The sequence below is a fragment of the Epinephelus fuscoguttatus genome, linkage group LG9 (assembly GCF_011397635.1).
Source record: "Epinephelus fuscoguttatus linkage group LG9, E.fuscoguttatus.final_Chr_v1".
NCBI lineage: Eukaryota > Metazoa > Chordata > Actinopteri > Perciformes > Serranidae > Epinephelus > Epinephelus fuscoguttatus.
In genome coordinates, this window is record NC_064760.1 from 28,843,947 (window position 1) to 28,871,658 (window position 27,712).

A 27,712-nucleotide genomic window follows, 5' to 3' on the forward strand; every position below is an offset into this window, starting at 1 on the left:
CAATTAAACTTACCTGCCTGGATACTCATTATTAGGTGAGGAGTGCGCCCCTCTCAGGTGGAAAAGCAAAAGTTCTATAAGGGCTAGATAAAAGCGATTGTGACTGTGTAAAGTGAAGTCTTATTATTGAAAGTACACACATTTTAATCACACATAGTCCACTTTTATTAATCTCTCAAAGTGCAAAACCAGATTCTTCATTTTGTCCTTTCCAAACATACTTCTCTTAAAGCACGCTGCTGAACACACTTACCATACAGTTACATTTCTCCACTTACACTTCCAAATACTGTTACACCTTTTATTGCATAAGGTCTGAAATCTGTGTGCCTTACTCACCACAAGCTTTCAGTAATGTACATTGAAAAATATGGCTAGGATTGTTAGCATAATTACTTGGACACACAATGTGACAAAAATCTAAGGCACTAGAAGTCATAGACTACAGTCCGCATATTCTGCTGAAGCACACATAAATCTAGGACGATGAGGGTAAGGACAAAATATTCACAGCAGGCTTTTCTGCTCAGCAAATACATGTGACGTAAGAGACATCACATTGAAAATACAAAACGGGAGCACATGATTCATCTCTTCTTGATGAGCTCCATCGCAGTTCTGCGTATGAAGAGCATAGTCTATCTCCAGAGATGATTTACTCATGTAAAATGGAAATATAGGCACAAATAAGTCCTGGTGTGGCTAATCTCCCATTGGGGGCCAAGATCCACGTCCAATCAAGCCTGAGAGAGGGACACAGGTGGGATCCAGCAGCCGAAGTCACAGCACTTGTTTAAACATCTGCACCATCATGGCCGATATGTTTTGATCACATCTTTGATAGGCCTCCTGCATATCGGACAGCAGGCGTTGATCTGTCTCTTCAGCTTCAGCCCACAGTCGTTGCACAGACACATGTGTCCACAGGTGTAGATGACTGTGTCGACGTCCTGGTCGAAGCAAATGGTGCATTCTCCGTTTTTCCCAGCAGAGGGCAGCTCCGGGGCGGTGAGAGTGGGCGAGACAGGAGGGCTGAGTGGGGAGCTGGGAGCAGTCACTAGAGGAAAAGAAAGAAAACATGTGGGTCTGGAAATGGAGCGGACATGGATGCACGTACACACAAGACACTTGTGCCTGTTGTTGATGTGAGAAGAGTACGGCAGGTTCAAAGGTTAAGATCTTCAATACTGTTGTTTTTTTGTATTCTCTTAATTCTTAATTCTGTGTTTTGGTTGTTTTATTTATAAGCCATGACAAACACAGATTTCCATGTTAGAATGTTATCTTTGCTGAATCATTAAAACTAAACAAAAGCTGTATGTTTAATGGCTGCAACTGACAGTTATTTTCAAAATTAATTAAAAATGTCCATCACAATTTCCTACAACCTGAAGCGATGTCATCAGATGTCTAGTTTTTTCCGACACATAAAAATAATTCACTGTAATGGTAGGACGAGGAAAAGCACCAAATGTTTTAGAAGCTTAAACAAAAGAATGTTTGGATTTTTTCCCTTTAAAAATGACCACATGATTGATGGAATATGACAACAGATGCCAATTCAGTTTCTGTCAGCTGACTAATTGATTAATTAACTCATTATTAAAGCTCTAGTATGTACCAAATTATGGAGGTATATTTCTAACAATGTGAAAATGCAAATGTCTCACTCCAAATTCGTCAGCTGACCTCGGCATCAGATACAAATGCTCCAAGGCACCCTTTAGTAGCGGGATAAGATTAAAATCAGGCAGCGGCATTTTTTGACTCTCCTAGCAAATGTTGTAGTACAAAGAGTGGGAAAGGGGTGGATGGGTCAAACAAACGCTGGACTTTCAACCGGGAGAGCGCTGTACATGTCCCATGTGGAACCAAAGGTCAATCATTTTAATTAAACATAGTGTGCTCATATGTGTAGCATACTAATGATGTATGTCACATTGTGTTAGTAACAATGGTACTTATTTTAAGCCAAACCATGATTTTTTTTTAAGAAAACCACATGCTTTTGTTGTCTAAACCTACAGAAGCAAAGCTAAAACCAAGTTTTTAACTGCATCGTACATTTATTTATCAGATTTATTTATGTATTTAACACGCAGAAACTGAACATTTCCTGTGAAAACATAAGTTTATGTGAAAGAGACAATGCATGTAACAAGCATCAATTGGCACGCCGCCCCTGAGGGTCCAAAACTGACCCTTGAGGGGTACCTATAGCATCATAGTTTGACATGTAGGTCCACTGACCATTTGATGAGTTGGGAGTGAGAATGTGTTGGAAAATGTCCCAAAAGAAAGGAGGTCTGTTGCCACATCACAAGTGAAACAAGACGTATTTCCCCGGACGTGTCTAGTACAGTCCAACAGAAGTGCCACACCTCTACACATCCTGCTGTGACCTTGTGGGGGTTTCTATAAACATTGTAGCATCAGGCATGCTGTCAACATTTGGTAACCTACCCAGAGAGGATTCAGAGGCAGAGGAGGATCTGTTGACACTGAATGCCAGGTCTGAGTCACTGTCATCTGGACTGCTGCTCTGAGAAGTGCTGGGGGAGGTTGAGGGAGGACTGGACTGCAGTGTTCCTGTGTCACAGAGATAAAGACGCATGAACAAAAGCCAGATGATCAGACTCATGGAAAACCTTCAAAGATGCCATTCAAGTATATATTAAAATGTAGTCAGTATCATTTCAGTACAGTGAACTGCTTGATTATAAAGCAAGAGTGTGAGGCTTTGCACAAACTGGCCCTAACCAGCTGGATTAGATATACATATTTGTATTAGTTGAAGTTTCATAGAGTGATTTTCTTTTAGTTTCTGTTTGAGGATAATGTTGTTGGGTCTGAGCTGGTGGGAGTTTATGTGGGAGTAGTGGGATCAGGACAGATAGGTCACAGCTCTAAACTGAACAGACACACGCAGACATAAACTACTCAACTGCATTCCTTTAGTCTGGGAAAAAATAAATTGCAGGAGCTGTTGAGACTCAAGAATAGACGGATGATAACTGAGGAGTGTGTCCTTTTGGAGCATTTATCATTTTTATATAAAAGGAAAAGATAGACATTTTGAAAAATACGCTCATTTTCTTTCTTGTAGAGTCTGACGTTTGATATCACTATCATTTCTATCCAATAAATATGAAGCTACAAACAGCAGCCTGTTGGCTTAGCTTAGCATAAAGACTGGAAACAGTGAGAAACAGCTAGACTGGCTCAGTCCATATGAAACAAAATCTGCCCACCAGCACCTCTAAAGCTCACTAATTAACACATGATACAACCCATAACCTCCTGGAGTCTCAGCTGGTTGTGTGGCAACTGCACAGAGCCAGGAAATAGTCCAGGACGTAACACCCTGTTTTGGGATTTTGGTTCATGATATCATCTCTCTGTGTTGCTGTAAATACACTTAGCTTACCGAGTATCCTGAGTCTGTTGACAGCCCCATGCAGGGTGAAAAAGGCCCACAGAACCTGAGAGGAGTCCACACAGAGCAGCCTGCCACGTCCCACTCCGTTCACCCCGTGGTGCACCTCTCCGCTGGGCAGCAGACTGAAGCTGAGCACGTCTCCAGAGCAAGGCATGGGGAAGCCCCGGTGCACCACCCAATACTCTTTACGGTCCAGGAGAACCTCAGGGTCTGCCGGTAAGTCCCCAGCGTGTAGACTAGCCGGATCACAGGATGTTAAACCAAACAACAGCGCCCCAAAGTAAGGCAGGCCCAGGTGGCCCACCTCCACGTACAAAGTCTCACCCACATGCAGCGGCCGGTCACTGAACACCAGAGTCCGGCTGCTGTCCAGAAAATGGATGCACGCAGCTGAGCGATCTGCAGAGAGTATTACATCAGAGCCACGGACGAGGTGAAAGTGTAAGTCATTGTCCAGCGGGGAAGGAAGGCCCCGGACCACCCTCGGGACACTGAATCCAGTGGAGGCGGATGAGGACGGTGTGGAAGAGGAAGAGGTGGAGGAGCAGCAGGGGATGAGCTGAGTGTAGTTATTGAGCTGGAGGTTGGCCATCTTGGCAGCGGCAGCCTGGTTGTTCTCCAGCTGATTGTTGTTGTAATTGGCTGAGTCGTGGCTACTCTGGGGCAGATAGGCACTCAGACGGGCCGCACTCAGGCAGCTGGATCCCACACTCTCAGCAAATGTGCTTTCTGTGGTGGAGAATGTGAAGAACAAAGTTGGTGACATCATTAATCATATGATCTGTTAACCGAGTAAGCTCAGGGCACTAGTTTTCTCCTCTTTTTTTAATTTTTTTTTTTTTTCAAAAGTCCTTTTGTCTTCAGTTACACCCAAGGAAAAGCTGATGAGATAAAATCTGCATGTGTTACTGCAGCCTCTTTGGTGTTACTCTATGAGCGCTTTTGTTTATATGGGCACATTATAGGGCAGAAATGAATGAATAATTTCATTTTAGATTCATCTGCTGATTATTTTCTCAGTTGATTAATCAACTATAAAACATAGCTGTAAAACCCAAGAAAACAGAGACAAAATGGAGGCTTATGGCAGATAGTTACAGAATGAATTAAAGAAAGAAAATTTATGACATGACGTAACACTTGTCATTAACATATTTACGGCATATCCACTACAATAGTGCTATTTAATACTCTTTCCCACTATGACTGACAGCAAGCAGATGAGAAATACAAGATGAACTCATTCACAAGCTTAGGGCTGGGTATTGTTTACAAAATTACTATATCAATATAAATACAACCCTAAAAGTGTTATTGATACCAATTCATCTGATGTCCACGATGTGAATCGAGTGATCTGTAGTATAGCCATACTTTTGGATGTTTTGGTGGCATCTCAACACACTGAACCGCATCACTGGCATCACATGGCTAAGGTAATCTAACGGTTATTTATGGAGCTGTTTCTATGTCAAGTTTTTTGGGACTGACTTGATGTTGAATGTTAATTGCTGTGTTAGCTCGTGCTAACCAGGCACACTATTTAGAATAGGAGAGTGGCTCCTGAGGTGGCAGCAACAGAAAGTTTGCTGATCCGATGGGGGAGTAGGGACGGTACGGGATCAAATGCAGGTATCGTTTGACTGGAGACCTTTCGTAACTACTTGATACTGGGTTGTTTCGGTAGATACCTTAAAGGCATAGAGTGTCGATACAGTTGTAGCTGCTGTTTCTGCTGTAAGCGCTTTTGTCGCTGACAGGGCGAACCATTAGCATCATATGGCTAACGTTTTTTTTTATGGGTTTGACAACGTAGTGGAGCTGTTTCTCTGCCGATGTGAGTTTTTTGGGACTGTTTGACGGCTTGATGTTGAATGTTAATTGCTGTGTTAGCTCGTGCTAACCAGGCACACTGTTTAGAAGACTAGAGTGGCAGCAACAGAAAGTTTGCTGATCCGACGGGGGAATAGGGACGGTACGGGATCAGACCCCTGCTGCAAAAAGGATCAAGTGCAGGTATCCTTTGACTGGAGACGTTTCATTACTACTTGGTACTAGGTTTTATGACATTGTGGAGCTTTTTCTAAGCTGATGTGAGTTTTTTGGGACTGTTTAACAGCTTGATGTTGAATGTTAGCTGCTGTGTTTGGTCGTGCTAACCAGGCACACTGTTTAGAAGAGTGGCTCTGCACCGGGGACAGTTGGTGAGGGTCCACCCATGTACACACATACACAGTGACAGGGCTAACTGTTAGCATCACATGGCTAACGTAATCTACCGGTTATTTATTGGTTTGACAACGTAGTGGAGCTGTTTCTATGCCAACGTGAGTTTGTCTGGGCGGTTTAACGGCTTGATGTTGCATGTTAGTTATTGTGTTAGCTCATGCTAACCAGGCACACATGGTTGGTACTTGGTACTGGGTTATTTCAGTAGATACCTTAAAGGGAGTGAGAACCAATACCCAGTCCTAGTCAAAGTATTGGATTAATACATGTTGACGGACACTCCTGATAACCAATAAAGGCTACAATGAACATTTGAGAGCCATTCATATGCCTGCCTTGTTGTGATGCTTGTTGTGGCGTTAAATGAACTGCGGTTTTTAATGCAAATAGGCAGCAGTTTTTTGACAGTCACCAGTATATTTACAATTTCATTCCCTTTCTTTCATAACATGAGCTCATGAACTGCCATGCTTCATGCACAGAGTTCATATCACAGCTGTGTTTCTCTATGTATGAGGGGCTGATATAAAAAAGTCTGGTGTCAGTAGTCAGCCCCTTTGACTTATGATACATTCCTTTATTACTATTTCTAGTGATGCTGAAGCAGTTGAGTGCACTGGCCTCTCACCAAAGCTCCTGGGATCTGCCGCCTTGACCAAACATGGCCATAGCTCTTGTCAGACTGAAGATAAACACACCCAGCGAGTACGAGAGGGAACCACAAGGGAGAGTGTGATGGAAATTCAGGAAGAGGATGAAAGTGACAAAGCGCGGGAAAGTGATAGTAAGAGAGAGGAGAGTGGTTAAGAGAGGTTCAGGGCAAGATCCACATCCTGTTTATCTAATGGCTCTGGTTTTCTCGACAAACTAGTTTTGTCACACAGATAGTGTTTCAGTGAGCCACCCCAGGCCCTTACTACCTGCTCCTACTATTATGGCCTCGGCTGCTGCAGAGCTTAATGGTATAGCTGCTCTCTGAACTCTCAGGAAGCTGCTTAAATTAGCTGTGAATGTGTTGACACTATAAAAATAAGTTCCTGAGGTTTCCGGGGTTGTCGAAGCCATGGTCAAAATACACGGCCTTCTAGCTGACTCTGATTCCAGCCAAAAAAATATCCATTACTCAATACTTTATTAACCCTATTGGGTATATATGAACTGTAATGATGGATTATGCACAACCAGTCAGTTGTGAAATTTGTTCCTCTCACTTCCCGTTTGAATATGAGTCAGCTTCTGCTTCCCTCTCACAGCTGCAGTCATGACAAAAACAATAAGTTTTTTATAGGAGTGATTTCATAGAGCAAGTAAACAACCTGATGAAGTGCTTACCAAGCAGCGTGACCTCCTGAGTGATGCCGTAGATATCTATTATGGCCCAGAGAGGACAGCCAATGCTGAGCCCACAGTGGAAGAGGATGGGCTCTCCTTCGTTGATGCTGTAGAAAACTCTTCCGTGGCGATCGGCCCAGAATGACAAGACGTTGTCCTTCAAGGCCAGCCTCTCAGGCAGAGCTTTGGCCCAGTAGCCAGGCCGTGTCACCAGGTCTGGACAAGCATACTTGGGGATGTCTGTGGCGACCAATTCGCTGGGGTCCAAACTGGTGAAACCAAAACGTAAAGCTCCACTCCAGCCAGTGTGGACGCCACTCAGGCGAAGACGCACCTGAATTAAAGACAGTAATCGAAAAGTAATTTTTATTTCCTTAAAGATACACATTACCAACTTTTATATCAATTACATGCCCTGTGTTACACTGAAATCATGAAGAAAACTTTGTTTTCTCGTATGCCTCCATGCTGAGCGAAGAATCCAAAAACTGAGAAAATTTTTGATGAATTTGAGTGAAAGGGGGCAAAATTTAACAACAGTAAAACAATATCAAAACATCTGTTAACCAGCTCTCACACAACTCAACTGCAGTAAAATCCAAGTCTTATTTATCCAGTTGTTTACGCAGTACTTCCCAAACAAATGCATTTTTGCTAAAAACCTATCTATTTTCTCACATAAGGACAAGTAGCATGCACATATGGGAAATACTGAGCATAGGATCGGATAAATGAGACGTGGATTATACTGCACCAGTTGTGAAAGTTTGTAAAAATTATTTTTTGATGTAGTTTTGCTGTTGTTAAACATGGTGCCCTTTACTCCAGTTCATAAAGAATTTTCTGTTTTGGGATTTTTCGTTCACTGTGGAGGCATGTGAGAAAAACAATTCAGCGTAACATAAGGTGAGTAACTGATATTGAAATGAAATCAATGAAATTATCACTTTTCCTTTTAATCTCTAGCTGTTAGAGGTGCAATGAGTAATAAAAAGTTGTAAACAAACCTTCTCATAAAGGTGGACAGGCCTGTGGCTGAAAGTGATGCCATTACAGAAGCTGTTCTTGCGCGTGGCACGACGAAGCTGCCCATCCAGCCTGATGTTCTTGCCTTTAGCGTGGGGGTGAAAGCGGGGCGACTCCACACTGATGCTGACCGGAGCAGCAGACGTTCTTCTCTCCACACCTGCCCCATTGTTAGGCAGGGTGTAGTACTGCCTGCTGGCCACTGGGCGGGGTTGCAGAGATGCATCTGTGGGTGCAAAAATATCCGGGGTACAGTGTGAGAAAAGAAAGCCATCAATGAGTCTTTCAACCAAACGAGACAGCAACGCAGTGATGTGAAAAGCAGGTCTGCTTTTGTCCTGCTCAGACAAGGTCAGAGCAGCAATGTTAGTGACACCACCTGCTGGAAAAAGAGGCAAACATATCAGCACACAATAACTCGTTTGCAAGTGGTCCATGGCAGTTGGTTTAGAGGGCAGAGGCCAGTTATGTAAAGAAGCCCACAGTCTCACACACTTCCTTTCCCACACTGACACTGTAAAGTCTCTCTGCTTCTCTCAACAAGTACATTAAATAGTCTCTTCTGGCATGTAACCCACATTTACAGTATAAAAAGGCAAACTGTCCCAAATCAGTCTTCTTACCACATCCATATGGGACACTTACATTACAGGAATAAAACAAGGTAAATTTAGACAAAACCCATGTGCATATATCATGGCATACATGAAAGGGACATTTGGCTCATGTCAAATCAACACATATTTGAACAGCTGTAATATTAAGAGCATCACAGGAGAGAGAAAACACAACGAAAAAATCAACAGAATTCGACAACAGATGTGATAAGCCTTCCTCTTATTTATGGGCTACACACACCCTTGGCCTACAGCATAAACAAACCCTGAATAGCCCCTTTCATTCCTCCACGGTTATCTTCAGAAGTGAAGAATGAATCACGCAGTGCCTCGTCAGTGAAGAAATACCCAAATGAAAGGCTTAATCTTTGATTTTATCTGCACAATGTCCTACTTGGGAGAGGACTTTCTTTATGAGCATCACAAAACAAACTCACAAGGATTGTAAATCAGCACGACAAACTGGACATGAGTTTTGTATTGAATCGAATGAAAGCTGTAGATGAGTGTTTATGATATAGACTGGCTGAAATCCAATATTCAGAGGGAGGCGGTGTGTCTACTCGCCTCCAGGGCCACGGAGTGATTACATTTCTGTTTAAAATTCACTGTGATCTGGTGTAAAGACAATAACTCAGTGAAATGTTCCACAGCACATTTCCTAAATTAGACATTATCACTGATTATATTCTAAACTATGAAGCAGCAGTGAGAACATCTGTAACATCTCAAATGATGTGCGGGTGCCCCCTTTTCCTTTCTGCTCCTGGGAATTTTGGCTTTTGAGGGAGTAAAATATACTTTGGGTAAAGTGTGCGGAGAAAAACATGTTGAGGATCAGTGCGCCTTGGGCTCAACTGCCTCGCTGACAGAGGAACGCACTGGGACCCTGCAGTTAAGGGAACTACAGTGAGGACTGTTATAGACACTTGTTTGCCATTATTAGATGAAAGGCATAGCCCACTAGGTCATGCACTGGGGGATAGCCCAAGTTTGTGCCTCTCATTATTAACATAACATTCGAGTCAAAGGCGATCTTAGAAAAACCCAGCGGGTCGCCTATCAACACTTACATCTGTTCTGAGAGTATTTCCAAAATCCTTAAAAACTCTTACAACCATCTGGATTAAAACAAAACGACAAAACCCCCTCTCCCAAGTTGCAACTGTGTTTGCTATTCAAAACAAAGATGATAGCTGAAAATGACACCCGTGTTTATTTGCACAGTGTGAACCAACATGTTTTTGTGTCTAAGTGACTAATGTGAACAGCAATGGAGTCTGGCGGGTTTGGCTATGGCAATTTTAGAGCTATTTCTGGTTCAACAAAAAGGATCTTACTCTTTAACAAAAAGGTCGATCACTGACGGGATCATTTCTAAGATGTTGTCAGACACCTTTAATAATAATCTGAGCCCATCAGTGGCAAAAAAAAATGCACTTTTAGAGGACGTGAAATGACAGAGAGAGTGGTAAAAATGCCACCTGTTTCGCCTCAATGCTGGACCTGTTTCAAAAATTGATATTCCCATTAGTAACTTAGGCACAAACACATGGGAAAATAGGGTCCAGATGGAAAATACCTACATTGTGATTTAAAGACAGTGGAAATGCATTCAGCTCATTTGTTAGACCTCAAGGATACACATAGTATGCTGAGTAACACTGAATGTTTGTGCACACCCAAACTCTACAGGACCCTTTAAAGAGTTTTACTGTCACTCGTCTTTGCCTATATTGACGTTACTTTCTATTTGGTTTTCAAATGCACAAAAAGAGCAAGAACACAGGTCATTTCCAGCCTGATATTTTCTAATTGCGCGGCTAAAGGAACACCAGCTTATTATTAGTTTTTATTTATTCAATCCATGTTTAACCAGGTAAGTCCCGCTGAGATCAACGATCTCTTTTACAAAGGAGACCTGGCCAAGACAGCAGCATACCAAAAGTTACAGCCAACAACAACAACAACACAATAAAAACGATACACAGCATGTCGAAATAGTAGAGCACCCACGCACGACGACAACAACCGACCGATTAATTCATCCTCGTACTTCTGAGAGCTCTAAAATCAGGCAGAGAGACCAATTTACGCAGTTTCAAGTCTATTTGAAGCAGAGCTAATAAAAGCTCTCTTTCCCAGCTCAGTCCGAGCACAAGGAAGAGACAACAAAACCAAGTCTTGAGATCTCAGACTAAAGCTACAGTCAGATCTCTCTTCAGTCAAAGTACAAATGTACGAAGGGAGCTTACCAAGAATGGCTTTATAAATGAACAAATAGCAGTGACTGAGCCTGTGAAGGGTCGAAGATGGGCAACCTGTCCTGGGATAAAGCGCACAGTGACAAGTGAGGGCTCAGATGGTTAAAAGAGTACCACCAGAATAGCTGTAAGTATTATTAAACAGCATTCACAAGATAACTGGATGATTGCTTTTGGGAAAATCGGTCACTTAGCTCTGTGACGTGAATGTAATGGTAATACATAAGCTGAGGCTGGGTCAGTGTCAATGATGGCAAACTTAGATCTTCTACTTACACTGAACAGCAATATAGATGATACTTGCATGATGGGCCACCAAAATCATGTTTGAATTTAGGACTGATGATACAGATTGAAATTACAGTGGGACCAGACATAGACCACTTCATGCACTCAGTCTCGAGCCTCACATACAGTATATTTCTGCTACTGCGTGAGGGTCAACTGAGAACTATGGAACGCTCTCTCCCTGTCTTTTTCCTGATGAAAGAAAAAGCACAAATAAATGCAATCATAAGACCGCACAAGACACACTGCTGTGCTGAGGAAAGCTTTTTGAAATGTAAAACTGATTATGTGCATTCGTCAGAGTTATCTTTGGCCACAAGATGATCCGGCTCTTTATTCTCTCATATCTCTAGGCTGTATGTGTTCATCATACTGTAACTCATTCACTGAGCAAGGCGTGAGCCTCTGTGGATTTTAGGCGTCTGTTCTGAGAGATCTTTGCTTCTGGAAGTTGCGAACACGACTTTCTTTAACAAACACCTCTGATACTCTTTTCACAGCTGATGTTATGACACATAGGCCAGCAATACGACTCCATACTGACTGAGCCTATAGAAATCTTTCCGATATACCGTGCACATCTCTAAGCACAGATAGTCCATTAATTTCATGTTAATAGAAACCATACAGTGCAAGCAATAGGACCCACGCTGCTCCTGCTCCTCTGTGACTAACTGTTCTCAGTCCAAACCCTACGTCAGCTGGCTCTGGTGGCAGTAACCACATCATTTAGCCGCCGAGTGGGTCTGTTGGGGGGGGCGTGGGAGTGTGACAGACATTAAATCAAAGTGATATGGGGAACTGATTATCAAGTAATGTGCTGTAGGTGTCATGACAAAGTGATATTCTGAGAGCTCATAATGACAGCTTTATGCAGAAACTGGGGTTGACAGGCAGTTTATATGCAGGGATACTTCACTGGAGAATGTACTTTATATAATACAGCGCTGATACTTGGTGTAACTGCAGGATATTAGCAATACAGTTGGATGTATAAGGGCTATTTTGTTGTGTTTGTTCAGTTTAATTTACTTTTTTTTCCCTCTTAGTGACCACTACGTGTGATTCATGTGTGACATGGCTCCTCTAATGCTGCAATTTCCCACCTATTTACATATCTATCTATGAAACAACAACATTTTATGGGAAAAAGCAGCCAACAATTGTAATTTCTTTCTGAAATAAAAGCCAGATTTACATGCTGTGACAGAAAACAAGAGAAAATAATCTTATTGTGCAAAAAGCAGAAATTATGAAGCCATTTAATGCGCACATAATTTGGGAATTGTTCGTTTGTCTGCTACAATCAGTGATGCATGACTAAGAGTAGTTTTTCACTGCTGAAATTACACTTAATTTAAATTCTTTAAGATGAAATTAATGTTTATAATGATAGGATCAAGAGTTGCAAAGGAGCTTTACTGATAATATTAATGACTTCTGCCTGATGATCATCACTACCTTTCATTTCTTTCTTTTTCATTTCAGGCTGCAGAAATGAATGTGATTATCTAACTCATGACTAAAAAGTGATTTTTTCAGGGAGCGCATGTTCAGACTCGCTCCCTGGGAATCACGCTCAGCTCCCCCGTGATGGGGAGCGCGTCTCTGTGCACAGCGATCACAAGTAAGAAGAGGAATCAGGACTAGCCATGTGTATCTGTCTCTGGCTACCGTGCTGTTTTGCGCACGGGAGCACCCCTGCTTCATGTGCGCAAGCCTCGTGAATGATACAGTAATAACAAGTCTCACCTATTAAAGGTTTAGGTGTCGTATTCCCCATTATATCCAGAAATCTCGCGCACCGGCTGACAAGTTAATTCCGTCTGCACTATGTCTCTGTCCATCCGTGTGTCCTCGGTCTGGTGAGTATATCTGCCTGGAACCAGTTCAATCGGAGTATCAGTGGCTTCAGATCGCGCCGTATCTCCCCGCTGAAGCATGGACGCGCTCCTCTTAATGTCAACCTCAAGCCGCTGCGACAGGCAGACACCTCCAACTGGCGCACAGCAGCCCCCTCCTTTCTTTAGTATAGGCTCCCCTCTGCACGACTTTAAAGACACAGTAAGCGCAGATCCCCCTCAAGAGCATCACATAGCCTCTGAATAATTCATTTAATTATTCACTCAAAGCCTGTGATGAAGCCTAATGAGTGTGTAGCCTATAGGACAAACATCCTGCTGGAAGGGGGATGTGTAATCTAAAGGAGAAGGCTTGTCAGGACATTTGCATAGAGAGGGTCGTGCAGACAAACTTTGATAACAATAAAATGATTATAGAGATCTTTAATCATGGCTGCATTCAAAAAACTGTTTTGCTTTTGAGTGTCATCCTGAAGGGGTTAAACTGATCTGAATACAGAGCAAACACAATCATGATCCTTGGTGTTGATTTTTTTAAAATCACAATCCCATCACAGGGAAGGTTATCAAGCCTCAATCAAGCATTCACATGTTTGACACAAAGATAAAAACACTTTTAATAAGAGTCCAAGCGCCATATGAGGAAATCCCCTTATTTCCCACCCTATCCTCTGCCCTCCCACAGCCTTGACTGTTGGGCTTCTCTCAAGCTGTTTCCTGTCTTCTGGACCACGCCACTCTCTGAGGAGCCATGGCCTGCAGGGTTTATAGGGACTAAGACCATCGGAGAAGGGAGTGCCGGGACAACGGTATCTCCAGTGGCTCAGAATTAGGGAGGCCTGGGGGCGCTACGGCAGCTGTGTGTCAAATATCCTGAGCTAAGCCTGCTGGTTAAGACATAAGCAGGCATGAAAACGTAGACGTGTGCAAATTATTATGCCTTGATGTCAATGTAATGTTCAAATTTTGACTTACTGGAGCACAACAGGGGTTTATGTCATTATTTTGGGGGATTTTTGCCTTTATTAGACAGTACGGGTGAAGATAAACAGGAAAAGGGGGAGAGGGGACAACACGTAGCAAAGGGCCTTAGCTCAGAATTGAACCCAGGCCACTGCTAAGGACTCAGCCTTAAGCCAGATTCTGCATCCACAAGGGTTCACAAGGGTCCACTTTAATCTGCTAACATAAATGTTGTTGTCCCTGCATGTCTGCTATGGTCTACATGGACCCCTGTGTGCAAGGGCAGAGGTTTCATTTTAATACTGGGGACACACACATATTAAAAAAGAGATAATTTGAGTATCAAACATTTAAAATCCTGCATCTGGTGAATATTATATGAACCACATTGTGCCTTTTCTGCATCACTTTATGGTGTAATGTCTTTAATTTTGTCCAAATAAAAGTCCCCTGCTACTTCAATGTTTTTATAAGAGGGGACAAAGTCACATGTTTTAAATAGTGAGGGGGACATGTCCCCCTGCATTCCCCCTGCAATCTACACCCATGCCTATGTCGATTTTTGTGTGCAGGACTAAATTTGCAAGGGCACCAATCACGCAATTCAGTTAAAAAATATGATCTCTTGTTGCACACTCCAGTCCAGTTTATGGTGTATGCAACTCTTGTTTTTTTTTCTAAGGAAAAAAGAAGATAAAAAAAATGGATGCATGTTTTACAGAGAAGCCGTGCAATGAGGGATTGCATACTTTTTCTTTTTACTTTTAGTAGGTGCTGCAGCTGCCCTTAAAATGTATATACTGTTGCATGCAGTATGCACACAATTGGGACATACTACTTCCTCATAAGGTTAGGCCTTGAACCTTGACCCTCTTACTCATATATTCGTTACCATGGAGATAAAACAAAATGCCAATCACTGAGCTCACTTGAGACAGAGGTCACCCCAGAAAGCTCTGATGCTATTATTTCACCACAAGTAATAACTGTATACATTGTAGATTCTAACATGTTATTTTCACAATAGTAAAATTAGGCTATACATTACTATGTTATTGTTATTTAATACTTATGCCCTTTTGTTGTTGGTTATATTTGTGATTATTTTATTCAAATATTGCCATTATTACTAATCAACTGGTCATCTGTCACCTGAATATTCTGTCATCCATCATTAGGACTTGTGACAGTCGATGTGACGAATCTTTCGCTGCGCAGTGTATTGTGGGTCAGAATAATGGCTGGCTTGCATAGTGCAAAATTGGACCTGATGTACTAGAACATCCCGGTATATTTGGCATACTACATTTGCTATACTATGAATTGGAACATAATAAATCTTTCTCTGGCATACTATATAGTATGGTAGTGTGGGTATTGGAGCGCACAGAAGATCTACTGTTCGTCTTTAAAGGAATACAAAGACAGCCAAATGGTATTGAACTCCTGGCGTCTAACGGGAGTTCTTCTTGCTGTCCAGACCACCATTTTCGCTCCTTATGCGCATGCCTCTTCTTCTTTTTGACTTTTATGGTGGTTGGCAAATAACGTTATGAGGCATTACCACCACTAACTGGAATGGAGTGTGGATCAGAAAACACATATGCGTGGAATGCCAGATCAACACGCACCCTCAGTTACTTTCTGCTTTATGTATGCAGGTTGACCATACTGTCATGATCCATATCACATACAGAGGAGAGGTGACTCTGGATTTCCGTGGCTGTCAGCGTGGTCATATACGATCTAATTCAGTTTGAGGTCAAACAAGTCTCGTGAGAGATGGCGATTGGGTGAAGGCAGGCAGGAACTAAATATAACTCGAAGACAAAAGCATTTGTTTCTACCTCCTCAATGCTGTTTGTTTTAGCAGGATATGGTGGTTCGTTATATGAGCCTTGGGTGAATGGTGTTTGGGGTGAAGCGAAGCAGAAGTGAAATTCCCCCCACGCCCTCGCGGTTGCCTCAGAAAAGAAAGATCTGCTATGGCAAAGGGGATTAACACAGGAAGTGAATATGAGGCTGCGATGGGAGTCCGCAATCAAGCTTTCCCTGTAAACACAGCAGAGCTGCATTAACTAGTGCTGCTTCCCCTAATGCTTGCTTTACTGCCTGAGTGCAGACTATGGGGTGTTAATGAAAGCATAATGATTGCTCGGCTGATTTTATTCCAAAAAAATAAAAGGAACTCTACTTTCAGAATCATTTTCAGTACAATCATTTCAATCACTGTTGGATGTCTGCAGAGACATTCAGTGGCACAGGAGTAGTTTGATGTTTTGGGAGTTATGGTTGTTCCAGACAGTCCCCAGCCCCCCAAGAAACACCAGCAACAATTATTCAGTAATTGCCCCAAAACAACATTGGCTGAAGTTAAAAAGAACACTAGTGACTGTAGTAATTATCAATAATTATATCTACAAAATCTTGGACTTCTGCATGGGAGACTGCTGTTTATTTCCCGTTTCCAACCGACAGTCAACCAACAGTTGTCTTTAACAAAAAAAAAACATGGCCACAATTATTCACTAACCTGAACCACATGTTTATTATTGTCACCATGACAAAGTTCCCCTAACCGCATTCATTTTAAACATGAATTTGTAATGGCTTTGGAGGGCCCAGGCAATTGGCAACCTCATGGTGAGAAGACTATGGGATCAGCAAGATTTAACATGTTAGCTGGTGAGCTTTAAAAGCCCTGTCAGGCATATTTTGTCACTTTTGAACATTGCCAGGCTAGCTTTTTCTGCCTGTTTTCAGCCATTGTGGTAAGTTAACCAGCTGCTGGGTGTAGTTTCATATGTTAACTGTACAAAAATGAGAGCGGTATTGGTCTTTTCTCAGGACAAGTATTATGGGGCCTCAGGTGATTTTGAAATCCCACCCCCATTGTTCTTAGATCGCTGTTTTTAGGGACTTTTTTAGCTCCTATTTCAGAGTAGGTACTCTCCCAGCACAAGAAGAACCATAGTGATGTAAGTGTGCATTGAGTGGTCAAACAAATGACATAATGCAGCACCAGCAACCGCCATTTCTATAAACAAAACACAAACAACAGCTACAACAGCAACAAAGAAAAATGGAAGAAACACTGACAAATGGACTGACGGTATATATGTGCCAGGGGAAACGCACTGAGGCAAAATATAAGAATATTCAACAGCATGGCATTGCCACATCAACTGCCGGCCGGCTTATGCAACTTCAGCATTCCTACTGGTGGTGCAATTGCAAACAGACATAAAGCCCTCGAAAGTACGTAGTTCTCGGGGGAGCTCCCCAGCGGGGAGTTCCTCACAAGAATTCCCCAGAGGTATCTGGTCAGGAAATGCCTGTTGTCACGTCATCCATCTCATCATCTTCCAGGATTTCGCTCTTGTGATTGATATGAGCTTGATCTTTCTGTGAATGGCTCTCCATGCAGTGTAGTGAGCTGAACCTCCTAAATATGACCCCAAGTCACAGAGATGCCAGGACTAATATCACACATGCCCTCTGTGTTTGGCTAAATATGGTAGGTCATTTTGTGGTTGAATTTTTCCATGACTAATAAAAAACATGGCAGATTCACATGGGATTAAGATCACAGACAACCATTCCTAAAGGTCCCCAGGCAGTACTAGTCCAGTGTGAATATGGCTACAGACTTTAAGGGGCTAATATGTAGGATTTAGTGGCATCTAGCAGTGAGGTTGCAGAACTAAAACCTAACTAAAACTAAAAGTTGTGTAGGAGAACTATGGTTGCTGATGTAGTAACCTGAATAACCCTATCTAGAGCCAGTGTTTGGTTTGTCTGTTCTGGGCTACTGTAGAAATATGGCAGTGCAACATGGTGGACTCCACAGAGAAGGACCATATGTTGATATAAACATCTCATTCTAAGGTAAAGAAAACACAGTGATTCTTATTTTCAGGTGATTATAAACTAATGAAAACATAGTTATGAATATTCAGTTTCTGACAACAGATGCCGCTAAATCCTACATACTAGACCTTCAAGATTACTGGATGTGTATTATTATATGTTTTTTGTTTGTCTGTTTTGTTTTGTTTTCAGTTTAAGGTACTTTAGTAAATGCAAATAGTCATAGATAATGGATCATTTAGCACACACTGCCTTCAACAATGGTAAAATCCTAAATGTACAACAGTCCTACAGCTGGGCAATAATGAGGAAGATCAAATATCACAGTATTTTTAATTAAATACCTCAGTATTGATATTGTGACAATATTGTAGGGTTGACCATTGATGCTTTCACAAAATATTTATGTTATGAGATTTTTGATAAATAATCATCAGTAAAGTGGTAACAGTGATTAAGTGGGTAAAGGCAAATGATAGAATACCATACCATACCATACCATACAATGCGATACGATACAATGTGATGCGATGCGATGCGATGTGATGCGATATGATACGATATGATACGATACAATACCATACCATACCATACCATACAATACAATGCGATACGATACGATACAATACAATATACTTTATTGTCCCCATAGAGAAATTTGACTTGGACTTGGGAGCTGCACAAGTATTGCTACCTTACAGTAATAGTCCAGAAGAAATGAAAAGCATACACCATAAAAAAAAACAACATAAAAACACATACTACACATAACAGTACTGCACATCACCCATTCATGTATTGCACACAACACCACCACACAACAGAGCACCATAAGCAAAACACAACACAACCCCTAAGCATCAAGTGACATTATTTAAAATCTTAATATTACAGCTAGAACAGTCTGGTAAGTTCAGAAAATGACATCACTTTACTGTAATGCAGCCTTTAAAACAGGGAAAAGACAACACTTAAAGGTAGGATCTGGAGGATTTTCAAACAAAACAAAATATAGACATATACAAATGAAATCCTGCTTAATCATCACCTATGGGCTTCTACTCATGTGTGGTGGTGACTCTGTTTGCAGAGCTCCTGCCCTTTAACTGTATTTTGATGTTTTTGTGAGCTGAACCGTTTCTGGGCGGAGATTTCCCCAGCCAATGAGAGAGCGCAGGTGCCGTGCCTGAGCGTGTCCGAGCGTGCACCAGCACGAACCTTGCCTGAACCTCTTCTGTGAAGCCTTCTTCCGTACCTCCGGGCTCCATACACCCGGGAGAAATGGCGGATACAGACATACCCACGAAGAAAAGGAAATTAAATGTGAGTGAGGCAAAACGCCGAGCCGATAAAGCACGGCCCAATGGCCTGCTTTCTGTTGGACAGGTAAATCCCAAATACAGGCCAGTTAGCTTGTGCTAGTTTGCTAATTTATCAACTTTTCCATTACAACAACTGTAATTCCTACGTAGTTTGTTGTGGAGGCTAATTCCGACTATCAACCGATACAAATAACTTTACGTTTAGCTAATATATGGCTTGATGTAGTGTGAGGATTGAACTTTGAATCATTTTGTGTAACACCCAACTGCTGGGAGGGGTAGGGGCAGCGCCAGTTGAGCCTGATAGGAGGGGCCAAATGTGAATGTGTGTTTACAAACAGCAACTGGAAAATCCTCCAGACCCTATCTTTAAGATATAGGAAGAAAATATCTAGTCTTTTATCACAGTATCAATATAATATTGATATATTTCCCAGCCCTAAACATTGCACGCTCAAAGACGAACTATGAAAAGCATGCACTCTTGATGCCCTGTATATACCACTCTGATATGCAGTAAGATCTCAGTACAGTCAAATAGTCTGTGGACAGTGGAATGTAAAAAAACAACACTTTATTTTAGACAGCATGTCCGTGATCTTCTTCCTACTCAGCCAAAGCCAAAGTTACACCCCGGCATCACCCTCAGCCCTGACCCCTGGACACCGTTAACACAGATATGTCAGCCTGATTGCTCTGACAACATGACAGAAGCAAAGACGCCTGGAGACCAACTGAGAAAGGACCCCTGTTGGTTTCACCACCCATGTAGAAACAGAATTAAGACATACTGCAGTGGAGAGCCATACATCCTGGCAAGCTTTGAAGCTTCGTCGTGATTAGATAGTGTGAAAATGATTAGTCCAGAGTTGTGATTTCCGCCAACAAAACTAGGTGAAGGACATACAGTACAACACACTGTAAGAAAGCTGCGTCTATTTTTATTGTACTGGATGCAAACAGGAATGCTTTACTCCGAAATGAACCATAATGCATACTGTCCCCCTTTTGGGTATCAAGCATCTGTGATGCAGCGATCTCACGAGGGCCCCCACAGCGAATAAAGTTATTTCCAGAGAAGGAGGGCAGACATGCCTCGTTTGCTCAAGGAAACTTGGCCCACAGCAGTGTGACTGCTGCCATGCAGAGCGGCGCAGTGACTGGTCCTTGGACAGCAAAGTGTTACATTTGCAGTATTTTAATTCTCTTTAAAGATTCAAAAGCAGCGTTGAAATGCTGAGCAGATGGCTGTTTGGGAAGGTTTGTACGCGGTGGTCTCAGTATCAGGGGAGGGCTGTTGTCCAAACCCCAGCCACTGATCTAATGGATGAAGTGAGTCATACCCACCTTCAATGTGAACACAACCATCTCCATCAAACACACATGGGCCAGCACAATGAGCCACATTCATACAACAATGTTTTTCTGGTCACCTCTTTTCGTTTGAGCGCTGTTTTCTACTACAGTGCATTCACATGTGTTTCCAATAACGTGCTCCTGTCTTTTCATTAGGTCGACTCTTAACAGGCCATTGGAGTCAAGCACCTGCTTTTCAAAAACACAGTAAGAGTTCAGCTAATGCCAAAGCCGTTGTATCAGTAAAAATTCCCTCACACAGATGATGAGACATACTGAGTTGAAAAGGTTTTTTTTATCAAAGCAACAGTGCAACATTTGCCTTTAATTGGAGCCATTTTAGAGGGAGTTCTTGCCATGTGCTCGGTGCCCTCACAGATTGTTCTAATTTCCAAAATCCTCAGATCATGAGACTGAATGCTGTGGCAGTCTTAAGCTGACAAAATGCATGCATGCTTGGTTTCACTTCTGCAATTTCAGATTTCAGTAAATTAAAAACACCACCATGAAGTGAATCACTGGCATGGGGAAACAAAGCACTGATGCTGGTGTGAGCACTGCACAGTAATGGAGTAAATTGACAGTTGGTGAAGAGCCTTTTACGTTTACTCCATAATTAATTATTACTTTTTTTTTCAGTGCAGGAAAAACTATGTAAGCACAAAAGCACAAAACAAAGGTTTTTATTTTTTAATTGACTGCTCAATTTTGAGATTTGGGGCTATTTTGCCTCCATAACATATCTTCTTTCAGACTAAATCCAAAAAAGCACATCAAGGTCTTTATTTTCCTTCTGATATCTGTAACATTTCAGAAAACTTGTAATACAATAGAAAACTGTCTTAACATAAATAATCACCTGGGGAAGTTTCATGGTGATATCTGTTAGTCCATATTTTTAGCCCATTTATCTGTAGTGTCTTATTTTTGGTGTAAAAATGTGTGGATTTTTCAATACATATAATAATTTGAGCCAAAATTCTTCACTTCAGCAGCACTTACATACACCGTACTCTCCAGTTTGTATGTAGGTTTTTACATGGATCTACATATGTTTATATTCTGAAGGTTAATTGAGGGGTTTGTTTAAATATCATTCATAGCCTGATTTATATTTTTAAAAAAAATCTAAAAACATGGTGAAAATATTTTTATTATTATTTTGAGCATTATTTTATTCCTGTTGACAGTATATTCTAAAGAGATTTACCTCTGTAAAAACCTTTGACTCTAATAAAACAACAAAATGAAACCAGAAGTCTGAACCTGGCTTTATCCAATGTCCAGATTTCTGTTCTGGATATCTGTGCAAATATGAGCATATTTAAAGGCATACTATGCAGGATTTTCTGGAAAAATAGTATTAATCCCTCTCAATCATCACTTATTATCCACTGAAAGTGTGTGGCGGTGTATTTTTCTGCCTGTATTTTCTTATTTTCGTCTTATTTTCTGTGTTCGGGACATTTATGGGTGCACTGTGTGCTGCACACACAGCACTCTAGTGAGGTCAGGATTTCAAGTTAGTGACCAGGTGCCAGACCATAAGCAGCAGGCATCCAAGAGACACAACGCTGAAAAGAAAGCAAATATATTAAGTATATGCAAAACACCAAATGAGAATTAATCGCCAATCCTGCTTAATATACCTTTAATTAGATAGTGCCTCATTTGCATATTTAAACATAAAATTTGTTGCGATGCAATAAATAATTGTCTTCATGCACGTAGGCAACTGAAGAGGTACTTTTCTGATTTTAATATTACATGGTTGTTTTGTCTGTAAGTGTTTTGTCTGTCTGTGTAGACCCCAGGAAGAGGAGCTGATGTTGTGCATCACCTAATTGGGATCCCAATAAAATCAGATAAATCAATGTTTCATTGTGATATCACACCTGCTGTGTGTCTCCCCACAACAATGTAGATACTCAAAAATAGTACTGACTACGCTCAGCAAGCAGAAAACTGCTGATAAATAAGTAATCTTTATCTCTTAACAGTATACGTAAATGCCTCTTCTCCATCTTAACTGGGAACATTACACAGTATATCATCATGCTACCATATGATAAAATGAGAAAGAAACATCAGAAACAAAAAACTTAACTCAAGGTCCACTTACTAGCTTTCTCTTGTGCTTTCAGTCACATCTCATGGTCTTCCTCAGTAGATGGAGTTTGTTCAGTTGTCATGGGGAAACAGTAGCTCAGCTGCTGAGTACAACAGAGCAAACTGATGCACTGAGGAAGACCATGACATGCGGTTTAGATGCTAGAAAGTGAAAGGGTTTTTTTTCCTCTCAAAGGATCATTTCCAAAGTCAATGATGAACTTTCTTGTTTCAACTTTCTGTATCATTATTGCCCATTAACACCTAAAAAGCACAAGTGAAGATCACAGATACTGTCTGTGTCAAGGCATCAGGATAAGTTCTGTTTTCTTTTATTAATATTTTCTTTTATGAGTTCTGATTTACATCTTCCTGTTGGTGGGCAGGTTGTTAATAATGGTAACGATAATGGACAGGGATATTGAGTGCTGTATGAGGAATTTCCTGATTCATTTTCCATTGGACGAGCCTAAATCACGACATTGCGTAACATGTCAGCTCCTGACATTAAATGACCCCGCTGCTAACACACTGGAAACTGGGGGGTGGCATTGAAAGAATGTTTCATCTGAACGTCTTTTCAGCTGTTATGAAGCATTTCAAAGCGCACTGAAATGGCAGTTAATCAATGTTGCACTTTGCTATAAAGAACTACGTTTTCCGTTTTCTCTGGTGGAACATGAAATAGTGGCACAGCTCCACTAAAATGTTGTTTTAGGCCTCTCTGTCAGTGGGAGACATGCTAAAAATGGCCTTTCAATGCATTTAACCAGATGCACGGACAGTGTTCTTCCTCCATCTGTTCTATTGTCTCGGTGTTCTCTGGGATGAGGAGCGGATGCGCCACCGAAGGAGATGCAGGAAATGCTCTTGGCCCAGAACAACATAGCCAGCTTCTTCCAGCCTCTTGCACAGTAGCTTCAGATACAAGCGTGGCTTAAGTCTACTGCAAACAGAAGGTATTCCCTCATGCACAATCCATTATGTCCCTAATTCTTTCTGTTGTTTAACGAGATGGAGCAATCAATCATAACTGTGATCCAAAGGGACAAACGCAAGAATTCAACCTTCATTTGTTCCATTGTCTTTCATCTTTTTCTGCAGTGACTGAACAGTAGCATGCTTGATGCAGTGGAAAATTCATGGAATTATACAGTTGTCAGAGGGTTAATCATAGCTCTGAGTGGTGCCCGGTCTCTGGCCAAAGAGGAACAGGAAGGTCTTACGGGTGTCTATGTCAAGGTCTTTGTCATTTTTAACATGACTCCACACAAACAGCAGCAGGCTCACTCACGCTGGCCTGTCAGGCATGCTCCAGAAATAGACATTCTGGTCGAGCATTAAAATTTACAGGGTAAAGCTATATATTTTTAATCGTTCTTCAAAAACAGATAAAAATAAAAGCAAGCCCTGTAAAGAGGAGAGGTATATAACGCTAAATAAAGAGCGGTGTGTGTAAATATGGAAGGACTTTCATGTCGGTGTGTGCATAACTATATAAATGTGTGCTTTTGTGGGATAATATTTTAAAAAGGGATGGATGTTGTTGACCCACAGCGTTTCATTGCTGCACCGCAGTTGTAAAAAAAAAAGTCATAATTGCCATATTCGCATTAACCCTGTCGGGCGCATGAGGGGGAGGGAAGCAGTGAATTCTTGTGGTGTATGTATTAAACAACAAACCTATAGTTAAGAGGTTCCAAATTAAACCTGTTAACATCATTAGAATTTATGACACAGTTCAAAAGGAAATTGCTTCCCAGGCATTTTAAGGCTTGTCAGAATTTGCCTTCAGGGTCCCAAATTCCAACCTCTAAATTGCGTCACTTTCAAATATTCGGAAGAAAGGAATCCAAAATCTCATTAGCGAAACGAGAGTGGTTTTGGGGGACCGCTGAGCAGCTCGGTTTGGGGCTTTTCAGCTACAACCATTTGAACATTTTAATCAGTTTCTTTTTATGTGTTGATCATGTTATATTATTTCTCACCAGAGCTAAGGCAGCAGTTTATTAGATAATGTTCCTGAAAAGTGGAACTGGGTTTTTACTGTACTGTGAGCTGCATAATAGTGTGAGGGCGAAAAGTGTTTTTTAAAAATACCCACACCGCCAGACACACAGAAGCAATTAAAAGCCAGTAAACACTCAACCAACATACACAATCATATTTTGTTAAGAAAGCCATTTCCTCGTAAACCTCAAATTGCATCATGGAATATTTTCACAAATAAAAAATATGTACGTGAACAAGATGTAAAGCTTAATTTGGCATGTTTCCAACATATCAGATTTGACAGATTTGAGTACATGTTGCTAGAGGTAACAAAATGTTTACACACAGCTGGCTCCCATGGTGACGTAGACCTTGGCCGTGAAGGGTTCAGCGACCCACTGAAGGCCCAGGGGTTATGACACGAAATACTTCTGCTATTATTACCCAGCGCAGTCACTCAGTCCGCTAAGAAAGACATCTAAGCCCACTTTCGACAACAAGCTTGGGCAAACTCTCGGTTCGAAAAAAGATTCCAGTGTTTCCACGAAGTGAAAGAAGTTCAAGAACAACAGCCAGCAGCTGTCATATTATATACTGACCATTAGTGTGTGCCCGTTTTGTCTCACAGTCCCAAAGGAAAGGGCATATAGGGATAGCAGAGAGCTCCAGGTACTGCGTTACATAATAGCATATTTCCTTCCAAACCTCTTTCCATTCCTCTGCAGTTGGTGGCCAGAAACAGTAAGACAGACCTTCGCTGTATATAGGGTAACCTTTTGCTACCTCAGCTTTCCTGTTGAATGTTTTTCTACCAGTTGCCCCCTTTCTGCCCCTCCCTGGAGATTATGAGGCTGTCCAGCTCCAAATTTCCCATAGAAGGCAGAAAAATCAGACTGGACAAACAGTCCTGGTCTGCACATGTCAAAGGTCATGGAAGTAATTTTGTTGCTCTTGTCAATGCACGAATTTACTGGCGTCTGAGCATTCTGTGTTATCAAAATAATATAGCTCCCTTTGGTTTCACCGGCTGATGATAGATGCTTATTATTTTCATGATACCGTCACAGTGTCTGCACTCTAACCGTGGCTCACCTCCAAAAAACAGACTCAGCAGATCAGAAACAAATGAGCAAACTAAAACAGAGGCTGAAGCACAAAGCAGTTTTTGTTCTCCTCTGCACTGTGCATCATTATGAAGGACATATAATTGACACTCTAGGGGGACACAAGTCAAGCCTCTCTTTCCAGAGCTCTGGGTGCATGAGTCAACTGTCATAAAAGACATTTAAGCCACTAGCAGCAGTGCACCGGCTAGGTCCGGTAATAACGTGCTGTTCTTTTGGTGTCAAGGGCGATTTCAAGGCCTTCAACTCTCTTTGCATCGGCTTTAATGAGGGCGGACAGCGTTGTCTCGCTTCATGTAGCATGCCAACAATCATGTCCTTTGACTTGAACAGGGGAAGCCACACTGGGGTTTAATTAGCTGACATAGTGTCACTCACATGTTCAGGACTTGCTAGTTTTTGTTGCAAACCCGAGATCTATCACGCAGGGAAGGGGACAAACAGTCCTGCTACCTCCTGTCTGCAGCAAGAGAGCAATTTAAGCACTTATTTTTAAACATTTTTCAAATTTACCTGTCAGCTTTGCTCTATAGTCCTGCCAGCATTGTATCCCAAGTGCCTGTGTCGTTTCCTGTCCGGCCTTCATGTCCTTAGCTGCCATTATGCTTCTTTCTCCTACAGCTATTTCAGAACAAAAGTAGCAGCTTAAACTCACGGAGACATTAGTTGTTTCTGTGCTAAGGGTCTCGAGCTGAGGTGTGCTCCCTGCCTCACTGTTGACCCAGGTGGGCGTAGGTAATTAGAGAGCAGGTCCTGTTTGTCCCAGGTCTCCAGGGAAACAGCTGCCATCCATCCCCAGTTCCCATGGAGCAGCTTGAAGCTGAGGTGTGTACCAACTCGTCTGCTAGCTGCATCACTCTGTTCTGGACGGATGCCCTTCACTGAGCACATGCCGGCTTTCTTCTTTCCTGCCATCTAAGGTATCACTTCAGGATTGCTGATCACTGTCACACAGTCTGACAGCACGGGAGTGAGATGTACATGCGACACATCTGTATGAGTCTATTAAATTTTGCAAATGAAACTAGATCATGTTCATTTCTTTCCTCCATCCCCAAGATTCAGGTCAAATAAAAATGGTCTGTTTGCTTCCTGATCTTATGACTATTACTGCCACTGATGGAAAGATTGATGTTCAAATAGAGGAAATTTTCAGAAAACGAGGGGACAGAGGGAGATTATTAGCCGTGTTCCCTTCTTATCATTAGATTTCCAGACTATGAATAAGAAGATAAGAGCACAGGGAGAGACAGCTCTTCCTCATGATGGATTTGTGGCCCCGCGGCTGCAGCTGAACCAGGAAGCAGAGACAGATCAGCAGCAAAGGACCACTCTCCCTCTGTTTTCCTGTGATTCAGATATGCTTGTTTTGGCTGACCCAGTTCAGTTGTAGCGCACATTAACACGAACATAACTGTTTATTTTATTAGCTATAAAGGGACATTAAATAGTATTTTTGAGAATTTCTAAATTTTTGTTTTTGATGATAAACCTGTGCTGCTCTGACTCATTCAAGGTAAACTGAACTTTGGAATAAAAGCAGTCAGAGAAAGAGATTAAACTGATTAAATCTGAAATTTGTCTTGCGTCCCAAGATGTCAACTATTTAACATAAATACACATAAATACAAAACATTTAACTAAAAGCACTACAAATCACACTAGAAGTTACAAAAGGTGGATGTAGTGCAACATATCAATCATTCCTTTTACACTCAGTGTTCCACTCAGGTACACTGGAAGCTATACTTACTATACTAGAAGCTATACTTGGGGCCTGTCCCAGTACCCCCCCTTAGCCCTACCTCTTGGCCCTACCCCTAGATTTGTGCGTTCCCGCGAGAAGTAGGGATGTCCCAGTTCCTTTTTGCGTGTAGGGGTAAGGGGCATAACGAGGGGTAGTGGATATGAAACTAGCC

The 27,712-nt window shown here is 41.8% G+C and overlaps 1 protein-coding gene across 2 annotated transcripts in view; it reads right to left on the minus strand.

Annotated features, from left to right (window-relative positions):
* Window positions 1–156: 156 nt before the first annotated feature.
* neurl1b (neuralized E3 ubiquitin protein ligase 1B) overlaps window positions 157–27,712 on the minus strand; it is a 36,410-nt gene continuing 8,854 nt past the window's right edge. The window contains exons 1-6 of one of the 2 annotated variants that reach the window (XM_049586561.1): window positions 12,948–13,314; window positions 8,008–8,252; window positions 7,001–7,334; window positions 3,428–4,168; window positions 2,464–2,589; window positions 157–1,057 (exon numbers count right to left, since the gene is read on the minus strand). In XM_049586561.1, the coding sequence (XP_049442518.1) occupies window positions 810–1,057; window positions 2,464–2,589; window positions 3,428–4,168; window positions 7,001–7,334; window positions 8,008–8,252; window positions 12,948–12,978 (1,725 nt within the window). In that variant the 5' untranslated portion in view covers window positions 12,979–13,314 and the 3' untranslated portion in view covers window positions 157–809. Of the gene's footprint in view, window positions 1,058–2,463; window positions 2,590–3,427; window positions 4,169–7,000; window positions 7,335–8,007; window positions 8,253–12,947; window positions 13,315–27,712 lie in introns of those variants that run through there. The other variant, XM_049586560.1, reaches the window with a different exon arrangement.